Below are 19,099 nucleotides of genomic sequence, written 5' to 3'. Positions count from 1 at the left end.
GTGGCTCCCTACTTAATATGTATATTTAAAATTTGTATTATTTTATGTTTAAATGGTACTGGGAGGGCCTGCAACCTATTGAAAAGGCTAATTTCTTCTCCTGGAGATTTCCTGGAGAGGTAATCTGCCCTCTTTAGGGCAGGTCAGCAAAATGACAATTCAAGACGTCTGCAGGTGCTGAGGACTGCAAAAAGAGTCTTCTATATTTGAATAATAGAGCCAGCGTGGTGTAATGGTTGAGCACTGAGACGACAACTCTGGAGACCAGGGCTGAAATCCCTGCTCAGCCATGGAAAACCACTGGGTAACCTTGGGCAAGTCACACTCTCTCAGCCTCAGAGGAAGGCAAAGCTGAACAAATCCTGCCAAGAAAACCCCTGTGATGGGGGGATTAAGGTCGCCATAAATTAGAAATGACTTGTAGGCACACAACAACAACAAAATACAGAATGAAGCAGGAATGGGCAATGTCTGGCCCTCTTGATGTTACAGAATTGAAGCTTCCGGCAGCCCTAGCCAGCATGGCCAATGAGGAGGAATACTGGGAACTCCAGTCCAAAAACACTTGGGGTAGAGATTGGGAGTAAGGTATGGTGTATCTGTGTGCCTGCATGCAAATTCATATCCACTGGACAGTAAGGCACTGAACAGTTAACAGGCATTCAGTTAAAGGTCATGAACTGTGCATATAATAGGCTTATTAATTGGTGGTGTTTATTCTGAAGGAGAGATAGGATTAGCCTGCCCAATCTGTGCCTTGACTAGGAGATTCTTTGGCTTTCTAATTAATAGCTCTTTTCTTTGAAGACTCTCATTTTGGTGGGCAAGAGGTCAGACACGACTAAGAATTGGGGTAGGGGTGGGCGAGGGGCCTCCTTTACTATGCCCAGGAGAAAAGCCCAATCTGGTTGACATTACTGCCATTAGGGTTGCCTCTAGATCCAGCTTTTATCTTGCATTTGCTCTGTCTTTGCAGAATTTTATAGGTACCTCAAAGACACCAGATCCAATCTGATTGAGGAAGCTGAGCAGGGCCAACCCTGGATAGTACTTGGATGGGAGACCACCAACGAATACCAGGTGCTGTAGGCTCTATTTCAGAGGAAGGAATTGGCAAAACCACCTCTGAGTATCCCTTGTCTAAGAAAACCCTGTGAATTTCAGGAAAATGCCATAAGTCAACAGGAGCCTTGAGGGCACACCCACCCACTCTAGGCTACAGTCTTCTTTCATTTGTAATCCTCCTGTGCCTTCCCATCACAGGTCCTAAAGCTAAGATCAAAATATGAGGCAGGCTTGGCTAAAGCTGGGATGAGCAACTGCAAGGTGAGACATTGTTCAACCCCCAACAGGAGCTGCATGACCAGATGTGATGTCAGGTAATTTCTAGTTTTGCTTTTGGTAGATTTTTGTCTGCTTTTTAGGATTGGTGGAGATTGTGCATTGTGGGGCCTTGAGGAAGCCATGGGCTCCTTCACCATTTTAAATGGTGGTTATGAATTGGTTGTGGCCAAGTAATTTCCTTTCCCCCCCTCAACTGTTTTTGAGGGGATATGAGGGCTTGTGGTGAGCTGTAAGATGTAGTCTCATGGGCTGCATTTTCTTCACTCTTGGGCTCAAGGAAGGCTTTGCAGCAAGGCAAACCAGAGACATAGAAATAAGGCAAAGAATCTTATAACCAGCAGCAAGTGCAGAGGCAAATGCTGAAGTGCAGACACTCATCATGACATTCTTTGTAATCATGCCCCAGGGGACATTCCAGGCAGCTATCTTAATCCCTTTGGAAGTATTTTGTTAAGCTAATGGTTCTTAATTGCCCATACAAGGCCAAGCTACTACATAATACAGTACTTTATTTTACAACAGAGATAGTTCACAACAATAGATCATTGTTTGGATAATCCATTTCCCCCTCTAGCTACTATGAGAACTGCAACTAAAGTCAGAGTATGGATAGGAAGAGGGAAATAGAGTGAAAGATAAAGTCATTAGAATTCAGAGACATAGCCTTGTTGGTCTTGAATATCAGTATATAACAGTCTCAAAGATAAAAGTCATTATCACTACTAAAGAGCAAACCCTGCAGGTTCAATCCTGGCTCTGCTACAGCATCACACAAAGACTAGTAAGGCTCTTTGTCCTTTGCAAGAACCCCCAGCTCAGGTCTGGTTTTTGTTCTTGTTTTATTCTTGACAAACAATGGGATTTCAGCCCTGAGGTTGCCAGCTGCTGCTGCTTCTAACTTTTAGGGATGTGTTTTTGTTCTTGGGTGCCTTCATACACAACCCAGATATAACCAACACATTGACCACAGGTAGCCCATCTAGTAGTCTACTTCAGTCTGTTCTCTCTCTATCCCACCTCACTTGCTCCATGGTTTAGGTGAGCTATCTCACCTTTGAAAACATTTGACAAATACAGCCTGCACATTTTATACACACACACTTTATACCCTCCAACTGTCCCAATTTGGCAGTGACACTCCCGATTAATTTTATAGAAACTGCAAGTCCTTCTGTATGCATGGAGTTTTTATTTATTGCATTTCTCTGAGGAGGAAAGTCCCGTAAATAAAAAGCAATGGGAGAATTCCTCTTTATTAATGGGATAATGAGGTGGTTATCATGACGCCGTGCGTTGTTGTCTGATAATCTTTGCGCAACTGCACCATAGTGATGGGAGCATCCCACTATCTCCTATCTTTTTTGCACATGTGAAAATCTCCCATACCTTTCTGGTCCTCATCCTAGGCCCTAGGCACTACACTACACTGGCTGTCCATAACACACCAGCCTGGGTCAAATAGACTGAGTGATCCCTGCAGCCACCTTTTGATCTTTGAAGAATGCATAAGGTAGATGTAGAGCCTTTCTGTTTCACTCTAGGGTTGTTTCTGCATCAGTACTAATTCTCAGTCCACAAATGTTTCATATCCTTAGGTTGATGTCAGAATTTAGGAAAGGCACTTGTTTCAAACTACAGCTCACAGAACCCAACAGACAAATTTTGTCTGAATCTATCCCAGAACTGCACACTTGCCCAGTACAGCCTGCACACTACAAACAGGGGTGTACTATTGGAAGGGTAATAATAGGGGTATAATTATGGAAGGGTTCTTTGCCCCTCCCCCCATAAGTATTCTGCTCCTCTCAATGAAATTTCGCTTCATTCTTCAAATTTCTACTGTTGCAATGAGTGAGACATTGGAAGTCATTCACATTTAGAACTATTCTATTTACTGTGTCCTCATTCCCTTGGTAACTGTGTCTTCCCATTTTCTTTGGATACGGTGGCATTTCTAAATGTTCCAACTGAAGTTTGAAATGATTGCTATGCCAGAAATGTGGGCAGTGAAGTAACAATTCATGGGCAGGGGGCAGAATTCTTATTTGTGGAGGGCAATGCCTTCAACCCCCCCCCCCCTTGCTACACCCAACTACAAAGCAGCAAAGGTGCAACAATTTCCTGGCTTAAATGGATGCTAAGTGAGCACCAGCAGGGGTCAGTGGGTGGGTGGGGGAATAAAAGCAAGGAGCAGCATTCCCTGGGCAGCCAAAAAGACAAACAAATGGGTCCTAGAACAGATCAAGGCGGAAATCTCCCTGTAGGCCAAGATGACTAAACTGAGACTGTCATACTTTGGCCACATCCTGCGAAGGCACAACTCACTGGAAAAAACAACAATAATGCTAGGAAAGGTGAAAGGAAGCAGAAAGAGTAGGTCACATACTAGATGGATGGACTCTGTTAAGGAGGTCACAGGTATGAGTTTGCAGGAACTAAGCAAAGCAGTGGAGGTTAGGGAGTCTTGGAGATGTCTTATCCACAGGATTGCCAGGAGTCTAGATTAACTTAAAGACAGTTAATGACAATAAAAGTCACTTTTCCATATGTATTAAGAGAGGATCAGGCAAGGATGAGGCTTTGCTGTTATTCCCCTACTGCATTGGCTAGAGAAGGAGACCAGGAGTTCCCGGGATGTGGCCCCTTGCCAGAGGGAGCTGTGATGCTGCTTGTTTCCTAATCAGAGCTGAACAAACAAAGTGCTGATTGAGTCTAATGGTCCCTTTAATCAGTGAGCTGGGTGCTGACACTAGATTACAGTGTTTATAATTTACAGCTAATCATTCGTGTGGAAAAGAAAAAGAAAAGAGAGAGAGAAAGAAAACACTGTCCAGCTCAGCCAATCAAAAAACTTTCACATTAACAGGCCTCTTTTTAGCGATTATTTCTGCACAGGGAGCCAAATGCTGGCAGGCAGAGGGGCCAGGCCTCAGTTCCATTCTCTGGATACAGCTGCTGTAGTAAATCCAAAACAGGAGATTTCTGCATCTGCTGTACTATATGGTACAGCTTCTTTTTAAAATTGGTTTGTTTTTCATCACCACAGCCATTGGTCTATCTGGCTGGGGCTGATAAGATTTCGAATTTCTCACCCTTGCTTTGAATGAACCAATGCTGCTCTGAACTAACATATATAACTTTTTTTTGCTTAGAGACAAGACATTTTGGTTTTAATTCATGTGACTCCTGAGAGCATGGTAGCAAAAGACATCTGTCTCAAAGGTTCTGAATCAGTACTCCAGATGAAGAAGAAATAGCATAGCAAGCCTTAGGGACAGCAATATACTTGTCTCAGGTGGCAAATGCTGGGAGTGGCAGCAAGGTGTTAGAGGAGAGAGCAGTGTCCCAAACTGCTTAAAGAGTTCACCATGAAGTGGTGTAGAAATGTAAAATGCTGTTGCTATTGCCCCCAAGATGGCCAGAGACCACTGGAAAAACACTGCTATTACAGGAACCCTAAAACTGTGATGATTTAAAAAACAAACAAGAAAGATCTGATTACATCCATAGTGGGAAGCCTGAATTTATAACTGACAAATTCTTCCTGGGTCCTGGTTTTATAGAACTTTCCTTCTCAGTTCCCTTTTGGTGCATTTTCCCATTTGTTCCCCCTTACCGTTCACAACTGTCCTCCGGGCGATCTCCCAGAGGACCAGGCCATATGCCCAGATGTCAGTCCGCTTGAAGGATTCAAAGCAGTCCATGCGAATCTGTTCATCTAAGACCTCAGGTGCCATGTAGCGCTTGGTGCCCACCCGTGGGTTGTTCCCAATGTCCAAGAAGTCACTGCTCTGGGAATGCATGACTGCCAGACCTAAAAGGGAGTAAGGATGATGGTGTCAGTGGTTAGAAGAATTTTCTTTGAGGAGACCATGTGTCATCTAACTGCTTCAAATTCCCACTGAGCATTGTGTGTCATGGGGCAAAGTACTATATGGCCATGGTAAACTCTGGTACCACCCTAGGGACTGGAGGGCTAGATATTAAAAGAACAAGAATTCTATTATTCTGTAAAGAACTAGAAAACTATTAAAAGAACTACAAAGGAACTAGGAAAGGAGGAATGAATAAGAAAAGCAAAGAATAAACTGGTAAAAAGTGGCATGGTGAGCCTGTAGTCTTTCTATGTTTTGAGATTTTGGCCATTCCCACACTGATCTGTCTAGACTCTAGATGATGCATAGATCCAAAATGGGTGGAACATGGGTCCAACTTTCACCCCAAGGTGATTTTCCAGCATAAAAAAAGTCCTTGTTTGCTCCAAATTAGGTCAGAAACTCCAAAGAATCCCCTGGACATGCAGACTACACATCGGTGGGCAGGTGGAAGAGGTAAGGAGGTAGCCAGGACAGCCACTGACCTAGGGGAATGTGCAGACAGTGCTGCTGATATCAGCCCATTGTGGGTGCCGGTTGTGTGGACAGATTGTCCTCTCTGCAGATCTGGAAGCCCTGATGGTAAGACAGGGTTTCCCATCAGTGCAGACACAGCCATCTCTCATAATTCCTGACCAGTGGCCATGCTGGCTGGGGCTCATGAGGAATGCAGAGTCTGAACATCTGGGAAAGCAGATCAAGATGGTAAAGGATCTGAAAACCAAGCCCTATGAGGAATGATTGAGGGAATTCAGTAAGTTTAGCCTTGAGAAGGCTGAAAAGTGATACATTATCTGTCTTTAAATATCTGAAGGGTTGTGACATGGAACATGGAACAAGCTTGTTTTTTCCTGCTCCGGGAGATGGGACCCAAGCCAATAGATTCAAATTATAAGAAGAGAGATTTTGCTTAAACATAAGGAAGAACTTCCTGACAGTAAGAACTGTTTAACATCAGAACAGATTACCTGGGACGACGGTGGTTTATCTTTCATTTGAGGTTTCTAAGCTGACACACAACTTTCATAGATACATTAGCTGTGGATCCCTGCTTGTGCAAGTAAATGGGCTAAAGACCTTGGAATATCTTCCAACTCACAGCTAATTCCTTAAAAGATGTCCTTATTCCTGAAGTGGGCAACAAGGCAGTGTCTCTGGGCTGCCAGAAGGGATTGCTCAGCATCTGAAGTCCACTCACCCAGATCAGCAATGCAGCATTGTTTATTGTTCTTGACCAGGATGTTCCTACTTTTCAGGTCACGGTGAGCAATGGCTGGCTTGCCCTGGGTACCAAAGATCTCCACATGGAGGTGAAGAAGCCCACAGATGATGGAGGAGGCCAAGCGGAGGCAGGTCTCTACATCAAGCATGGTGCACTGCAGGTAGTCATAGAGGGAGCCATGCTCATGGTAGTGGGTGATCAGCCACAGCTGTGTGCTGGAATTCCTGGAGGTCATGTCTGAAGCGATGAACCCTGCAGGGAGGGGGAACGGGTGGGTAAGAAGGTCAGAGGTCGGGAGGAATGGGACAAGCACAGAGCATCTCATGAGAAGGGCTGGTGCACCACTCTCTGTGTGCGTGTGCATGGGTGTATATCAGATAAAGGAAAGCAAAGGAAATGTAGAAAAACTGTTAAAGACAAGGGTACATATTCAGGGGTAGCTGTGCTGGCCATACAGCAAAATAAAACATAGTTTTGTTTTGGGATTTGTTTTATTTTGTTAAAGACAATGGTACATAAATAAACATGCCCAGAGCCTGGAAAATTTACTTTTTTGGAGTACAGCTCCCAGAATATCGTCAGCCAACAGGGCCAATGTGTGTGTCAGAGAAAGAAAATCCAAAATAGTTGATAATGATAAAAACAGTTTTTAAAATGTTGCATAAATAAGCATGCACCATTGCTCAGGGCCTGGAGAATTTACTTTTTGGTCTGCAGCTCCCAGAATCCCCCAGCTGACAAGGCCAGTGTGTGTGTGTGTGTGTGTGTGTGTGTGTGTGTGTGTGTGTGAGAGAGAGAGAGAGAGAGAGAGAGAGAGAGAGAGAAGGAAGCCCAATACGGCTGATCGTGCTGAAAAACTGTTAAAAACAATGTAGCATCAATAAGCATGAATCACTCCCCAGAGCCTGGAAAAAGGACTTTAATTAGTTGACAACTCCCATAATCCTGCAGCCAACATATACTGACTGTGGAAATCTGGCAGTTGTAGTACAATAATGTCAATTTTCTAAATGACCTGGGCTGTTTTGTAATCTACAAAAGATGCTATGCACTCTACAGTCCTGGGTTAGTTGTGGGTAGAATGGGGAAGTGGTAAGTCTCCAAAATTAAATTGTCAGAGCTCTGCTTTGAGAGCCAATGTGGTTTAAGCATTGCACTATGACTCTGGAGACCAGGGTTTGAATCCCCACTCAGCCATGGAATCCCATTGGATGATCTTAAGCAAGTCATACTCTCTCAGCCCCAGAGGAAGGCAAAGGCAAACCTCCTCTGAACACACCTCACTAAGAAAACCCTACAATAGCCTTAGGGTCGCCATAAGGTCACAATAAGTCACAAAACAAGGACCTCTGCCACTTTTTTGTTTGTTGAAGCTGAAACTAACGAAAGTATCAAACTGTTATGTGTAATAAAAAAGTTACACATAAAACGTGACTTTATCCTTCCTCACTAATAGTGTGAATCCTGAAAGGAAGGATATCAGCAGGGTCCAAGGCCAATATGGTCCATTTTACACCTACAAAACCATAATATGTTATACCTTCTTTCTTGTTTTTTTACATCCTTTCCTTCTTTTCATTTTTCAAACAGCCATAACCAACAAAGTGAGCAGGATCAGCTAGGAAGCACCTTTCCTCCCATTATGGTTCTCATTCTCTTGGGCTATTCTGCTCTCTCTATATTTCAGAGGAAGGAACTGGCAAAAGCCCCTCTGAGGATTCTTGCCTTATGAAATGCATGCGGTCACCATAACTGGATAGGCAATTTGAAGGTACACACACACACACACACACACACACACACACACACACACTTAGCAGCCCACTACTGAGAATTCATAGTGGTGCTCCTAGCCTTATTTCAGTCTCTACCAACAGAGGACTGCATCCTTCTCTCCCCTCCTTGAATTTTGAGAGGGTGCCATTGTATGTGTATGGGCTGGGTGTAGCAGGCACCACACAATTCCTTTCACATCTCTGGTTGGTTCTGCTTTTCTTCTGAAGCCCTCATGGAGCAAATGGTCTTCCTATGCAGGGAAAAAAAGGAATGGCCTGTTCCCTAAAGAGAAGGAAAATCCAGCTGCTGCTGCTGTTGCCTTGGGCAATGCAGTTTATTGCAGACCTGCACAACTTGGAAGTTGGCAAGGGCCAAAATTAAAATAGGCTAAAGTTCTGCAGGCCACAGATGGGTTTTTAGTGGCTCACTTTCCAAATAAAGGTTTAATGAATGATTAAACTGTCTTGCAAATAAACCATATTATAAAAAAAGGGAAATTTCAATTAATACAATAATATTAATAAATTATACTTAAAATTTTTACTTATCATGAAATCACATTAATGTTTAAAAATTACTTTGCTATGTGGTACAAGTTTTAAAACATTTTAAAGGTTTTCTTGCTGTTCACAATATTTAGGCACCTTACAGACGGGCCTAAGCGGCGCCGTCGTTGCGCCAGGAATACGCTCGAGGGGCGGCGCTTCCGGACGCGCCTTGCCCCTCGCGCGTATTCCGTACGGCAAGATGGCGGCGCCCTATACAGATGGGCGCGGCCACCTTGACGTAACGGACGCACAGCGTCCGGACATCTAAACCCGGAAGAGCCGTCGTGAGTGTGCGCTTTGGCACTTGCGGCGGCTCTTCCGGGCTGCCGGAAGGAGTGCGATTTCTGCACTCCTTTTTTGCAGCGCGGAGGAGTCGCGCGGTTTGGCTGCTGTGGCTCCTCCGCGCTGCAACCGGCAGCGGCCCAAGACCGCCCCTTTTGGGCGGTCTGTAACGGGCCTTAGTTAATGAGGAAAAAAGATAGTATCCATATGATTTAAAGTGCAGATAGTAGGAAATGAAAGCTCACCTAAGATGTTGTCATGCCTCAGCAGCACTGTGTTGTAAATTTCAGTCTCCCGGAACCACGACTGCTCATCCCGGGAAGAGAAGATCTTGACAGCCACGTTCTCCCCATGCCATATACCACGCCACACCTCACCATAGCGCCCTTTGCCTGTGGAGAGAATGGGTGGGAAACAAAATTTCCAGCTGGCTTGTCTTGTCTACTTTTTGTTTTGATCTACATATAAATAACATATATCGTATATACTTGACTGTAAGTTGACCTCATGTATAAGTTGAAGGCAAGTTTTGGGGCAGAAATTACGGATTTTGATATGACCCATGGATAAGTCAAGGGTAAAACTCAGAGGCATATAGCAAAGAATCTAAAGGATGAAACAAAACAAAACAGTGTCAAAGAACTTACAACATTCCAGCAGACATAGCTCTTTGTGCTCATTCCTAAGGCTGGATGGATGAGAAAGTAGAGGGGATCGGTGCTTCCAGGACAGATTATACTCTTTACACCAGGGGATGGGCCCTTCTTTTAAATAATAGTTAAGATACAGTACTTACATTGACCTGTGGATAAGTCGACTCAGGTTTTTGGGGTTAATTTTTTGACCTACATTTCTAGACTTATACATGAGTATATACAGTATGCTGCCATGTGGCTTGCAAGTCTACCCGAGTACGTCCACATACATTCTTTGTTATGCCACGGACAGGTAAGAGTTCACTTCTGACAGGGATTAAGATCCAAAACCTACCAACCTGTTCGCTTTATGAGCCCTGACCAGAAAAGTTGCTACAGAACTGCGAACACCCAGCTGGAAGCAAACAGTCTCCCAATTCAGTACCTTTTTGGGCTGGAAGGGATGGTATATATTCATTAAATAAAATTATGGTTTATGGTGCTAGGAAAAAACCTGACAGCCTTTTATTGTGGCAAGTAATCACTTCAGACAATTTTTATCCATCTAGGAAGGACTGAAGAAAAACAACAGTTTACCACAACATGTTGGTAATGCCACTTTCCTTTTAGCTAATGTTAGGCTTGATGCAGGAGGTTTTAGTGGTCTGAACCTCCAAACTGGAGGTTTCATTCACCACATAATTGAGGGTGAAGGTGAACAGATTACTGTATGTACATTTTCCCCCTCCAGGGAAAGCCTTGGAAAACTAGCTCTTCAAGTTTTCATTTCCATTACACTGAACTACACAAATCTCTACTGTGAAAGGCCTGACTGACTAGCAACTGTGATGTTACTAACATATCTCTGTAGTCCCTGATAGTTTTGCAATTGTTTTAAAATGTTTGCAGATTTGTTTAAAACACATATTGAGGAACACATTGACATATGAGCTGTAAATTTTTTTATATAAAAAGAAAACAGTCAGAAGATACAGCATTTGAAAGACAGTGAAGAGTAAAGATTTTATCACATGGGAAAAATCGGGGGCTTAAACAGCCATTATCCTGTGCAAAACACGATATTGTATTTAAGATTTTCACACATGCTATTAAACAGGCAATAAATAGCAACAAATCATTTTCAGGATTTCCCTGTGAATGATTTGTTGTTGTTTATTGCCTGATTATTGCCTGTTTAATAGTAACATCATGTGAAAATCTTAATTGAGATATTGTATTTTGCATGGGATAATCACGGTTTAAACCCTCAATTTTGTCCGATTTCCCATGTGATAAAGTCCTAAAACAAACAGTTCAACTAGTGCCAAAGCTGCAGGTACTGATTTATTGACAATATACAGTTAAAACATTTCTGTACCACTTTAATGGTTGTGACTGAATCCTGTGGAATTCTGAGACTTGTTGAGGTACTTGAAATTTTAGGCTAGAGTAGTGTAGTGCAGTTCTTTGAACTACAATTATCAAGCTACTCTGAGCAAAGGAACTGAGAATTAAATGGGAGTATTTTAGGAAATGTAGTCCAGAAGAGTAGACTACAGCTCTCTAACAGAATTCTAAGCTCTTTTTCAAGTTATAAATCCCAGGATTCCATATAATGGATGACAGTTAAAGTGGGATCAAGTTGATATTTATTTTAATTTTTATGTTACTTTTCTCCCAAAAATTGACCCAAGGCGGCCCACAAAACAAAAACATTTTAAAAACTTTACAAATTAAAAAAAAAACACACAATTAAAATAACCAAGTTAAAACAGTTCTAACAAATTCCCCCCTTCTTTATATACCCGATATACCTGTCTAGTATAGATCTTCTTCATGCTTATGATGTAAATTGCAAAGCTAGATGCACAATTTGAAGAACCAGCCATGAACACACGTTGAACTCTAAAACTGATTGTCCCCTAACTATTTCAGCAGGCGATAACAATACCAGTTATTTAAATGTGGCTAAATTCTAGCCATGTTCTTTTCTTTGCAGTAAAAACAGTCCATGTGCTCCTAATGAAACATAGCATAAAAAAGACTTCCTTTGACAATCTTGGTTGATGCATACTGTTAATTTATAGAAATGTTTACTTTCATCTCCTACGGGATCTTAACTGATATGTCTTTTTTCATCTTACAGTCTTCTGTAGCATTTCTTTATTTATATGCTTTGGAACATAGGAGATTTTGGCAAGGCCCTCTCCCCCGCAAATTAAGCTTACTGTGTGTGATATTTGCCCCTTCTTTCAACACTCCAGTATTACATTTCCCTGTCTAGCTGTTCATCAGTCACCTCTCTTAGCAGGGTCTCCATAACTGTAAGTCAGGGTCTCCATAACTGTAACCCAAATTCTGCTTTCTAATATGTGAAAGTAATTATCTTTAAAGAGTGGAACAATGGACTGATTTGGCAAATATGTATTTCTCAAACACATGACTGCCTGTTAATGGAAAAATGGAAGGGGGGAGAGAAGGAGTGATGATGGGGAGAATGTAGATGGGAGTCATTAGGAAAGGGTACGTAACCCTTCCCCTGCCCATCCATTTCCCTCCCAAATGCCTTCTCCTCCCTTGTATATGAATACATGTAGCATCACCATAAGGGAAGGAGCTACAACCAAGCCCTCATGAGTCTGCCTAAAACTTCCTTCAGCTTGGCTGGTGGTGAGGCATGATTGGAATGGTAGTTTGTCAGAACCTGGAGGGCCATAGGTTCCCCACCCAATTTACATGATAGTTTTTTGGGGAGTGATGGTGGTGGACAAATGCATTTGCTTACCAACACATTCAGCCAGTGTGATCTGCCGAGCTACAGTTCTTTGGACAAGGAAGGGCAGCCCTGAGCCACTCCCGGTGGTGCAGTCATCATCCATCAAATCCTGGATACATTTTGAAACAAGTGATGAAGCTTTTGCAAATGATATGGGAAACACACCTCATAAAATAGCAAAATCTCATATCAGTCTGCTAAGCCACATAATATAATGCACCTGGTCATCATCCTTATTTTGATGTAGCCTTCTTGTCTACTTTTGCGTCCTAGACAACTCTACACACAAATGCAGATATCAAAGCCAGCTTTGAAAGACAATTTAATTGGGTCTCAGGATTTACTTCCAGGAATAAAAAAAGACAAAGGCACTGAAAATATATCACAGACAACAATCTCCATTTTTGGGGTGGCTCATGCCAGTAATACAAGATAGATGGAGACTGTGTGTCTCTCTTCTTGGACTGCAACTTGCACCAGGCCTAGACATCACAGCCAATGGCGAAGAATGCTGGGAGTTGCAGTCCAACAACATCCAGGAGTTGCCCATCCTTGCCATGGCCAAATGCTATCGCCTTGACTCCAGAAGGCAAGCCAGCAGATGGGGAAAACAAAGAAGATGAGCAGGAGGGAATTTAAGGGTAAACAGGCAAGAAGGAGAAAGAATACAAAGGAAAACAAAGGCAACCAATACAAGTGATTCTATTTGCAGCCAGGTTTGGGGCTCAACTGGGGGCTCTAACCAGAGCTGTGGACCAGCTTGCCACTAGCCTACAGCGCCTTACAAATAAAGAATACACTCTTACCCTGGGTTACGAAATTAATTCGTTCCGCCGCCATTTTCGTAACCCGGAATAACCTTCGTAACCCGGAAATTTTTTTTTTTTCCGTAACCCGGAAATTTCGTATCCCGGCGCATTCGTATCCCGAGGTAAGAGTGTAAATAATAATAATAGCCTTCTTCCTGCTTCCTTTTGTGAAGGCTGCTTGGAGGCAGGAGCTCAAGGCAAGAGCAAGACACTGAGACACCAACTTACTTCTAAGGTACTGTCGCCAATTACAGATGACTTCAAGATGAAATCCATGTCTCCTAGTTCATCACATCCAAACTGCATTTTCCTTGGCTGACTCTGGGACATTTTCCATAAAACAAGTCCCACCAACACAGCGAGGAGCACAATGGCGAACAGTGGAACCAAGATCATCAGGAGAAGGTTCTTAAGAGATAGGCCCACCTGACCTTCACCTGATCAGAAAGAAATAAAATGTTTTGATTGGATTTCTGTTGTGTTTTGATGGTGATGACTGCTTTGACTTCACCAAGTCCACAGAAATGGCAATATGTACAAAAGGAGACTGTATTCCCAACCTATACGATATTACTACTACTACGATTGGTACATGAGTCCAGGATTCCTTTCCCTCAGTGGCCAACTGGATGCTGTGATGGGAAGTTCCCAGACAGGTCCTGAGTCCAATAGCAAACTCCCTCTTATGTTCTCCATTGCCACAAAAGCTTAGGCTAGAATAAACCAATTAGTCCCAAATGTGCTCCTGGATTCCTTGATGATTTATGCTTTATATTAAAATGATATATGCTTTATATTAAAATAAAGTAACACGGTTATCTTTTTGAATCCCACTATTTAGTCTCAGTGAATGAATTACGAATTGTACAATGCCTAATTAATTAATTAACAGCCTAATGCTGGAAAAAAATATTTCTGCTGAAATTTCAACTTAAAGTTAAGAAATAAATTTAATTCACCTGTCCCTTTTCTTTGTCAAATTTCTAATTTAAGCCATACAATAATTGATTTTAAATAGTTGCCTTCATCTTCTAAACTATTTAAAATAAGCATAAATGGTGCCAATCAAGATGCAGATGAGTACACCTGCGTGGAAGTATATGTACTTCTTATTTCCCTGTCTAGTTTTATCTACAGATCGCACTCACAGCATGAAGGAATGAAAAGAAAGTAAAAACATGTCAATTGATATGAGTTGGACTTTCCCAACATTCACTTCTCACTTGACATTGTTCCTATTCTGTTGTTCACCCAGTGGGAGACATTTTGGAAAGTGTTTCTTTTGCAAAAAGTCATTACCAGATATTTTGGGTTTGTAAAAGAAACCCTTTCCAAACCAGGAGAACAACAGAAGAGGAATGACGTCATGTGATAAGTCCCAGCCAGAGATGCTATCATCCTGCAGTTTACCTGCTTCGTGTGATAGGCTCCTAAATACACCTCAGTTGGAATGAGCTGAACTCTCCTATCTTTTAAAAAATCTACCATGCAGATGAGTGTGAGGGAGAGGGAAATTTTAGATGGGGAAGTTACTGCACTCTGTGCTGCATCTGAAGAAGTGTATATATATCCACAAAAGCCCATGCTAAAAAAACAACAACAGTTAGTCTTAATACTTCCACATTCTTTTTTTCTCCCTCTCCCTTCATTCTTTTTATGTTGCAAGAGACTAACAGAGCTATTTGTTTGAAAAACAAACAAACAGGCCAACCTCTTTCACAGCCTGTGTGCTGTTCCCAATTTGAAGCCTGGGCTACACATTTTAGAGCAGGGATGGGAGAAAAGGTGATGAATACTGGTAGCCAGGGACATAGCTAGGATTTTAGGAAGGGGGGGTCCAGACTAAGTGCCACCATTATAAGGGGACTTGGGTGCGGCGGCCTAGCAGCACATATCATTCATTATTCTAATGGAAGGGGGGGTCCGGACCCCAAGAACCCCCCCCTTGGCTACATCCCTGTGGTAGGTGTAGTCCAGTAACATCTGGAACATCATATTATTCCATCTCTGCCTTAAAGAAGACAGTGGACCCTTGATACCTGTTGGGGTTTGGTTTTAAGACTCCCCATGGATACCAAGATCCATGGATGCTCAAGTCCCATTAAATACAATGGCAGAGTAAAATCAAGATTTGTTTTTTGTAAATTTTTATCTTTTAGGAATATGTTCAAGCATATGCTTGAATCTGTGGATTAAATATCCATGCATATGGAGGATCAACTGTATAACCAAGCACTGAAGGATGAAGGTCTTTTTATTGGAGTAAAACCACAGTTGACCACATCAGAATAATGTCTCACGAGACACACTCAAGGCATGCCTACACTGGCCAATTACACTGGTTCCTGCCCCACTCCACCCCACCGTCACCACAACCTGTCTGAATGATGTGAATACTCTGGGAACAGCCTAGAATATTCTGGCTGGTGTATATGAGCCCTTGGTAGGGAAATTTTACAGGATGCTTATACCGTTATGAAATATGTTCCTCTATGAGGGTCATCTGATACTCACTGAATAGTCTTTTAAAAATAAACCTGGTAAAGAAGGAAATTTCTAGGTCTTTTAATCATAAAATCATTTAGCGTTGTTGTTGTTGTCGTCTGCCTTCAAGTCACTTCCATTTTATATTGACTCTAAGGCAACCCTACTATGGGATTTTCTTGGCAAGATTTGTTCAGAGAAGCCTTCCTCTGAGGCTGAGAAAAAGCATCTTACCAAAGGTCACCCAAAGGATTTCTGTGATCGAGCAGTGATTCAAACCCTGGTCTCTTGGAGTACTAGTCCAGCACTTAAACCACCATACCACACTGACTCTTCAGTAAAGACCCTGTGTCTTAGTGGTATTAAATACTTCGTTGCAGTTTATTCATTTTAATTTACATAGTGGCTGTATTTTTTGATGATCTAATCTGCGAGTAAGAACCATATGGCCCTGCAGATGTGGCTAGGCTATAATTTCTGACCAATTTAGCCAATTCTCAGAAATGCTGGAAACAGCAGTCCAGAACACCAGGAAGGCCATGTGATTTCCAACCCTGCTCTAGATTAAAAATAGAGATCTGTAAATCACCATTTAATGTTTAATCTAGAATGCAATTTGACTCTCGTGAGATAGAAGAGCTATCACAATGTCTTATCTGAGGAGAAGTGATAAGGTGGAAGAAAACATGATTCACATTTCTACCCTCCCTCCTTGTGTGGTATGATCCCTAAAGGAGAAGACCAACAGACATACCTTCCAACTGGATGGTGAGATTCAAATTGCACATGTTGGATGAGCAGCATTTCATGCCAAAGTTTTCTAGGATGGAGCCCCTGCATGTCTCATATTCCTTTTCCAGGCATCCTATCCTGTGGATAATTTCTCCAGCTGCCCGATGTTTGCTTACAAAACAGAGCACTCCAGAACAAGTGGAATTTTCTCGACACTTTGATCCTTGTTTGTCACAAAGACAGGTCAGCTCACCTACAGGGATGTGAAGGAGGACAGGATATATTTCACAGGATGTTTCACCATTTGTTTTTCAGCCTCTTGACACAGCCAAACAATGTTGCAGGCAGCCACATATTACTAGTTATGTGGCTTAAATGTTTTTGGAGGCAGAAAGACTAGAAGCTGCTGGATGCGGGTTGAATCCAGATAAGGCGGGGAGCGGGTTCTTTTTAGGCCTCCTCCTGAAGGCTGCAGCGTTTGGTTGCCGTGGTCTCCATCTGGGGCAGATCTATCCAGCTCCTAAATTTTATGTTCTTGGTGAGGAAATGTCCAGATTGGTAGGAATGATATTGGTCCTGCCCTATTCTGCTTTGATCCATCCATTCTGCCCTTGGCTTTGCCACCAACTGTAAAAACTGCTGTCCCCTAAAACCCTACCCAAACAGGATTTTTGCCCTTTAAAGGGGAAAAAAAGATTCCACAATCCTGCTTTAATTGAGATAATCTCAATTCACCACCTAACCCCACCCCATCCCAAATTTCTTACCAGCAATAAAGCTTCTTGAGAGATTCAGGATCATCAAGAAAATGCCCATGAGAACTCCTTGAAGCATTTTGTCTGCTGAACAAAAAAGGAGGTTGAGTTAATAATAAAAATCATAATAACCATCAGTGGCGTCACTAGAGTTGGTGTCACCTGGTGTGGTAATTCAGGGTGTCACCCCCACATTTACCTCCTCCCATATCACACCGTACAAAATCCTTAGTAATTTTTGCTGCTAATGTTATCATAAATCGTAATTCCTGTTTATCTATCTATCTATCTATCTATCTATCTATCTATCTATCTATCTCTGAATGTAATGGCAATAGTTATGACATTAAGATCTAGCAAAATCAAAACTATACCTTTAAATTACAATATCATACACACAGCTTAAATTTGTTCACATGTACATAGTTTCATGTGATTAAAGTGAAAATTTGTTAAGATGTGATGATTTTATTTTTATTCATATGTCTTTATTTCAGTATCTTACAACACAATTATTCTCTTTACACTTATAGTTCTACACAAACAAGAAAGAAAAGAAGGCATGTTTGCCAGAAGTCATTATATATATATATATATATATATATATATATATATATATATATGAAGAATTAAAACAAACTTTATAAAGAAAAGAAGATAAAAGTTAGTAAAATTTTGTATTAGGAGCATATTGACTATAAAACATTAACTAAAACTGTAAGTGTAAAGAAAATAAATGTGTTGTAAGATACTGAAATAAAGACATATTATTAAGATGTGATGATTTTAAAGAAACTTTAAGAATAATATTTTTAAAAAATTAAAATTTGAATTTTAAAATTTAAAATAATAAAATTTAATATTTTTTTAAAATCCTGAGGCATCTTCTTTCTCCTCCCAGTGAGTGGGTGTCGGCTGCACCAGGTGATACCCCATTCACACCATCTCCAGCGTTTTAAAGGGATACAGGCAAAGGCCACAGCCTGTTACTACCAAAAAGCACAATGTCACCTGGTGTGGTCCACATCCCTGCACCCCCTAGTGATGCCCCCTTTTCAAACAGTCTTCAGTGATAGCTGTTTCATGAAAAATGTATGGTGTGTATACTCTAACACACACTGCCTCATTCTGTTTGTTTGATAAAGAGGAGTATCCACAATAGAATGTTCCATGCAAGTAACAGTAGAAACAAGACGAACAAATAGAATAAAATAATTACTAGTACTACTACTACCCCCCCAAAAGACAGGAAACTCTATCAAGAAAATAACAATGCACATTGTGTCCTGTTTAAAGCTAATGAATGCTCAGGTGATCACATCTATAGTGCACAAGAACTGGCAGGAGGAAAGCTGGCCAAGCCCCAAAGTTTACATGGTCCTAAAAACAGAAGCATGACCCAGGCAGTGCAAGGGTTCAAACGGAGAAAGCAGCCCAGAGTAAAATCAAAAGCTGAGGGGATTTTCCAGAAAGATTAGTCCAAAAGGACATACCAAAGGTCAGAGAGCATGGAAGCCAGAGACGTCAGAAGAGTTGCATAGAAGTTTGGGAGCTCTTGTCTGCAGCAATGGAATGGTCTGGATAGAGCTAATTTATCACCATCAGTTCAACCCAGTGTCCTCTGTTTTAAGTAGAGTGGGGCATTGCCTAAACTATTGCTCCCAGCCCTTTAATTTACATTTCTGGAGAAGGTGAAGTGTCTGTGCCTCCTCCTCCAGATCTGCAGCTGGTGTCTAGGATGGACTGGGCTTGGTTCCAGGCCAGATTGTTAGCCTTCTCCACCTCCAACTGGGGCCCGCCATCCTGGCTCTCCTCCTCCCCTTCTTTGCGCATGGAGGCTTCCCAGTAAAACCTGACACAA

At 41.9% G+C, this 19,099-nt stretch overlaps 1 protein-coding gene across 4 annotated transcripts in view; it reads right to left on the bottom strand.

The window, feature by feature from the left end:
- LOC149322519 (activin receptor type-1-like) overlaps nucleotides 1-19,099 on the bottom strand; it is a 62,664-nt gene that overhangs the window by 23,839 nt on the left and 19,726 nt on the right. For 3 of the 4 annotated variants that reach the window (XR_016271868.1, XM_089479041.1, XM_089479028.1), the window contains exons 2-8: nucleotides 17,251-17,325; nucleotides 16,506-16,736; nucleotides 13,496-13,704; nucleotides 12,468-12,567; nucleotides 9,293-9,439; nucleotides 6,418-6,693; nucleotides 4,961-5,158 (exon numbers count right to left, since the gene is read on the bottom strand). Coding sequence is in view for 3 of the 4 variants with exons in the window: in XM_089479041.1 (XP_089335167.1) it covers nucleotides 4,961-5,158; nucleotides 6,418-6,693; nucleotides 9,293-9,439; nucleotides 12,468-12,567; nucleotides 13,496-13,704; nucleotides 16,506-16,736; nucleotides 17,251-17,317 (1,228 nt within the window). In the remaining variant the exon portion in view is untranslated. The remainder of the gene's footprint in view (nucleotides 1-4,960; nucleotides 5,159-6,417; nucleotides 6,694-9,292; nucleotides 9,440-12,467; nucleotides 12,568-13,495; nucleotides 13,705-16,505; nucleotides 16,737-17,250; nucleotides 17,326-19,099) is intronic. The other variant, XM_089479020.1, reaches the window with a different exon arrangement.

This window comes from Sceloporus occidentalis, unplaced genomic scaffold, assembly GCF_023333645.1.
Source record: "Sceloporus occidentalis isolate IW3139 unplaced genomic scaffold, rSceOcc1.0.p SCAF_1, whole genome shotgun sequence".
Classification (NCBI taxonomy): domain Eukaryota; kingdom Metazoa; phylum Chordata; class Lepidosauria; order Squamata; family Phrynosomatidae; genus Sceloporus; species Sceloporus occidentalis.
Note: the sequence above shows the minus strand (reverse complement) of the source record. Positions and strands in the feature narration are given on the sequence as shown.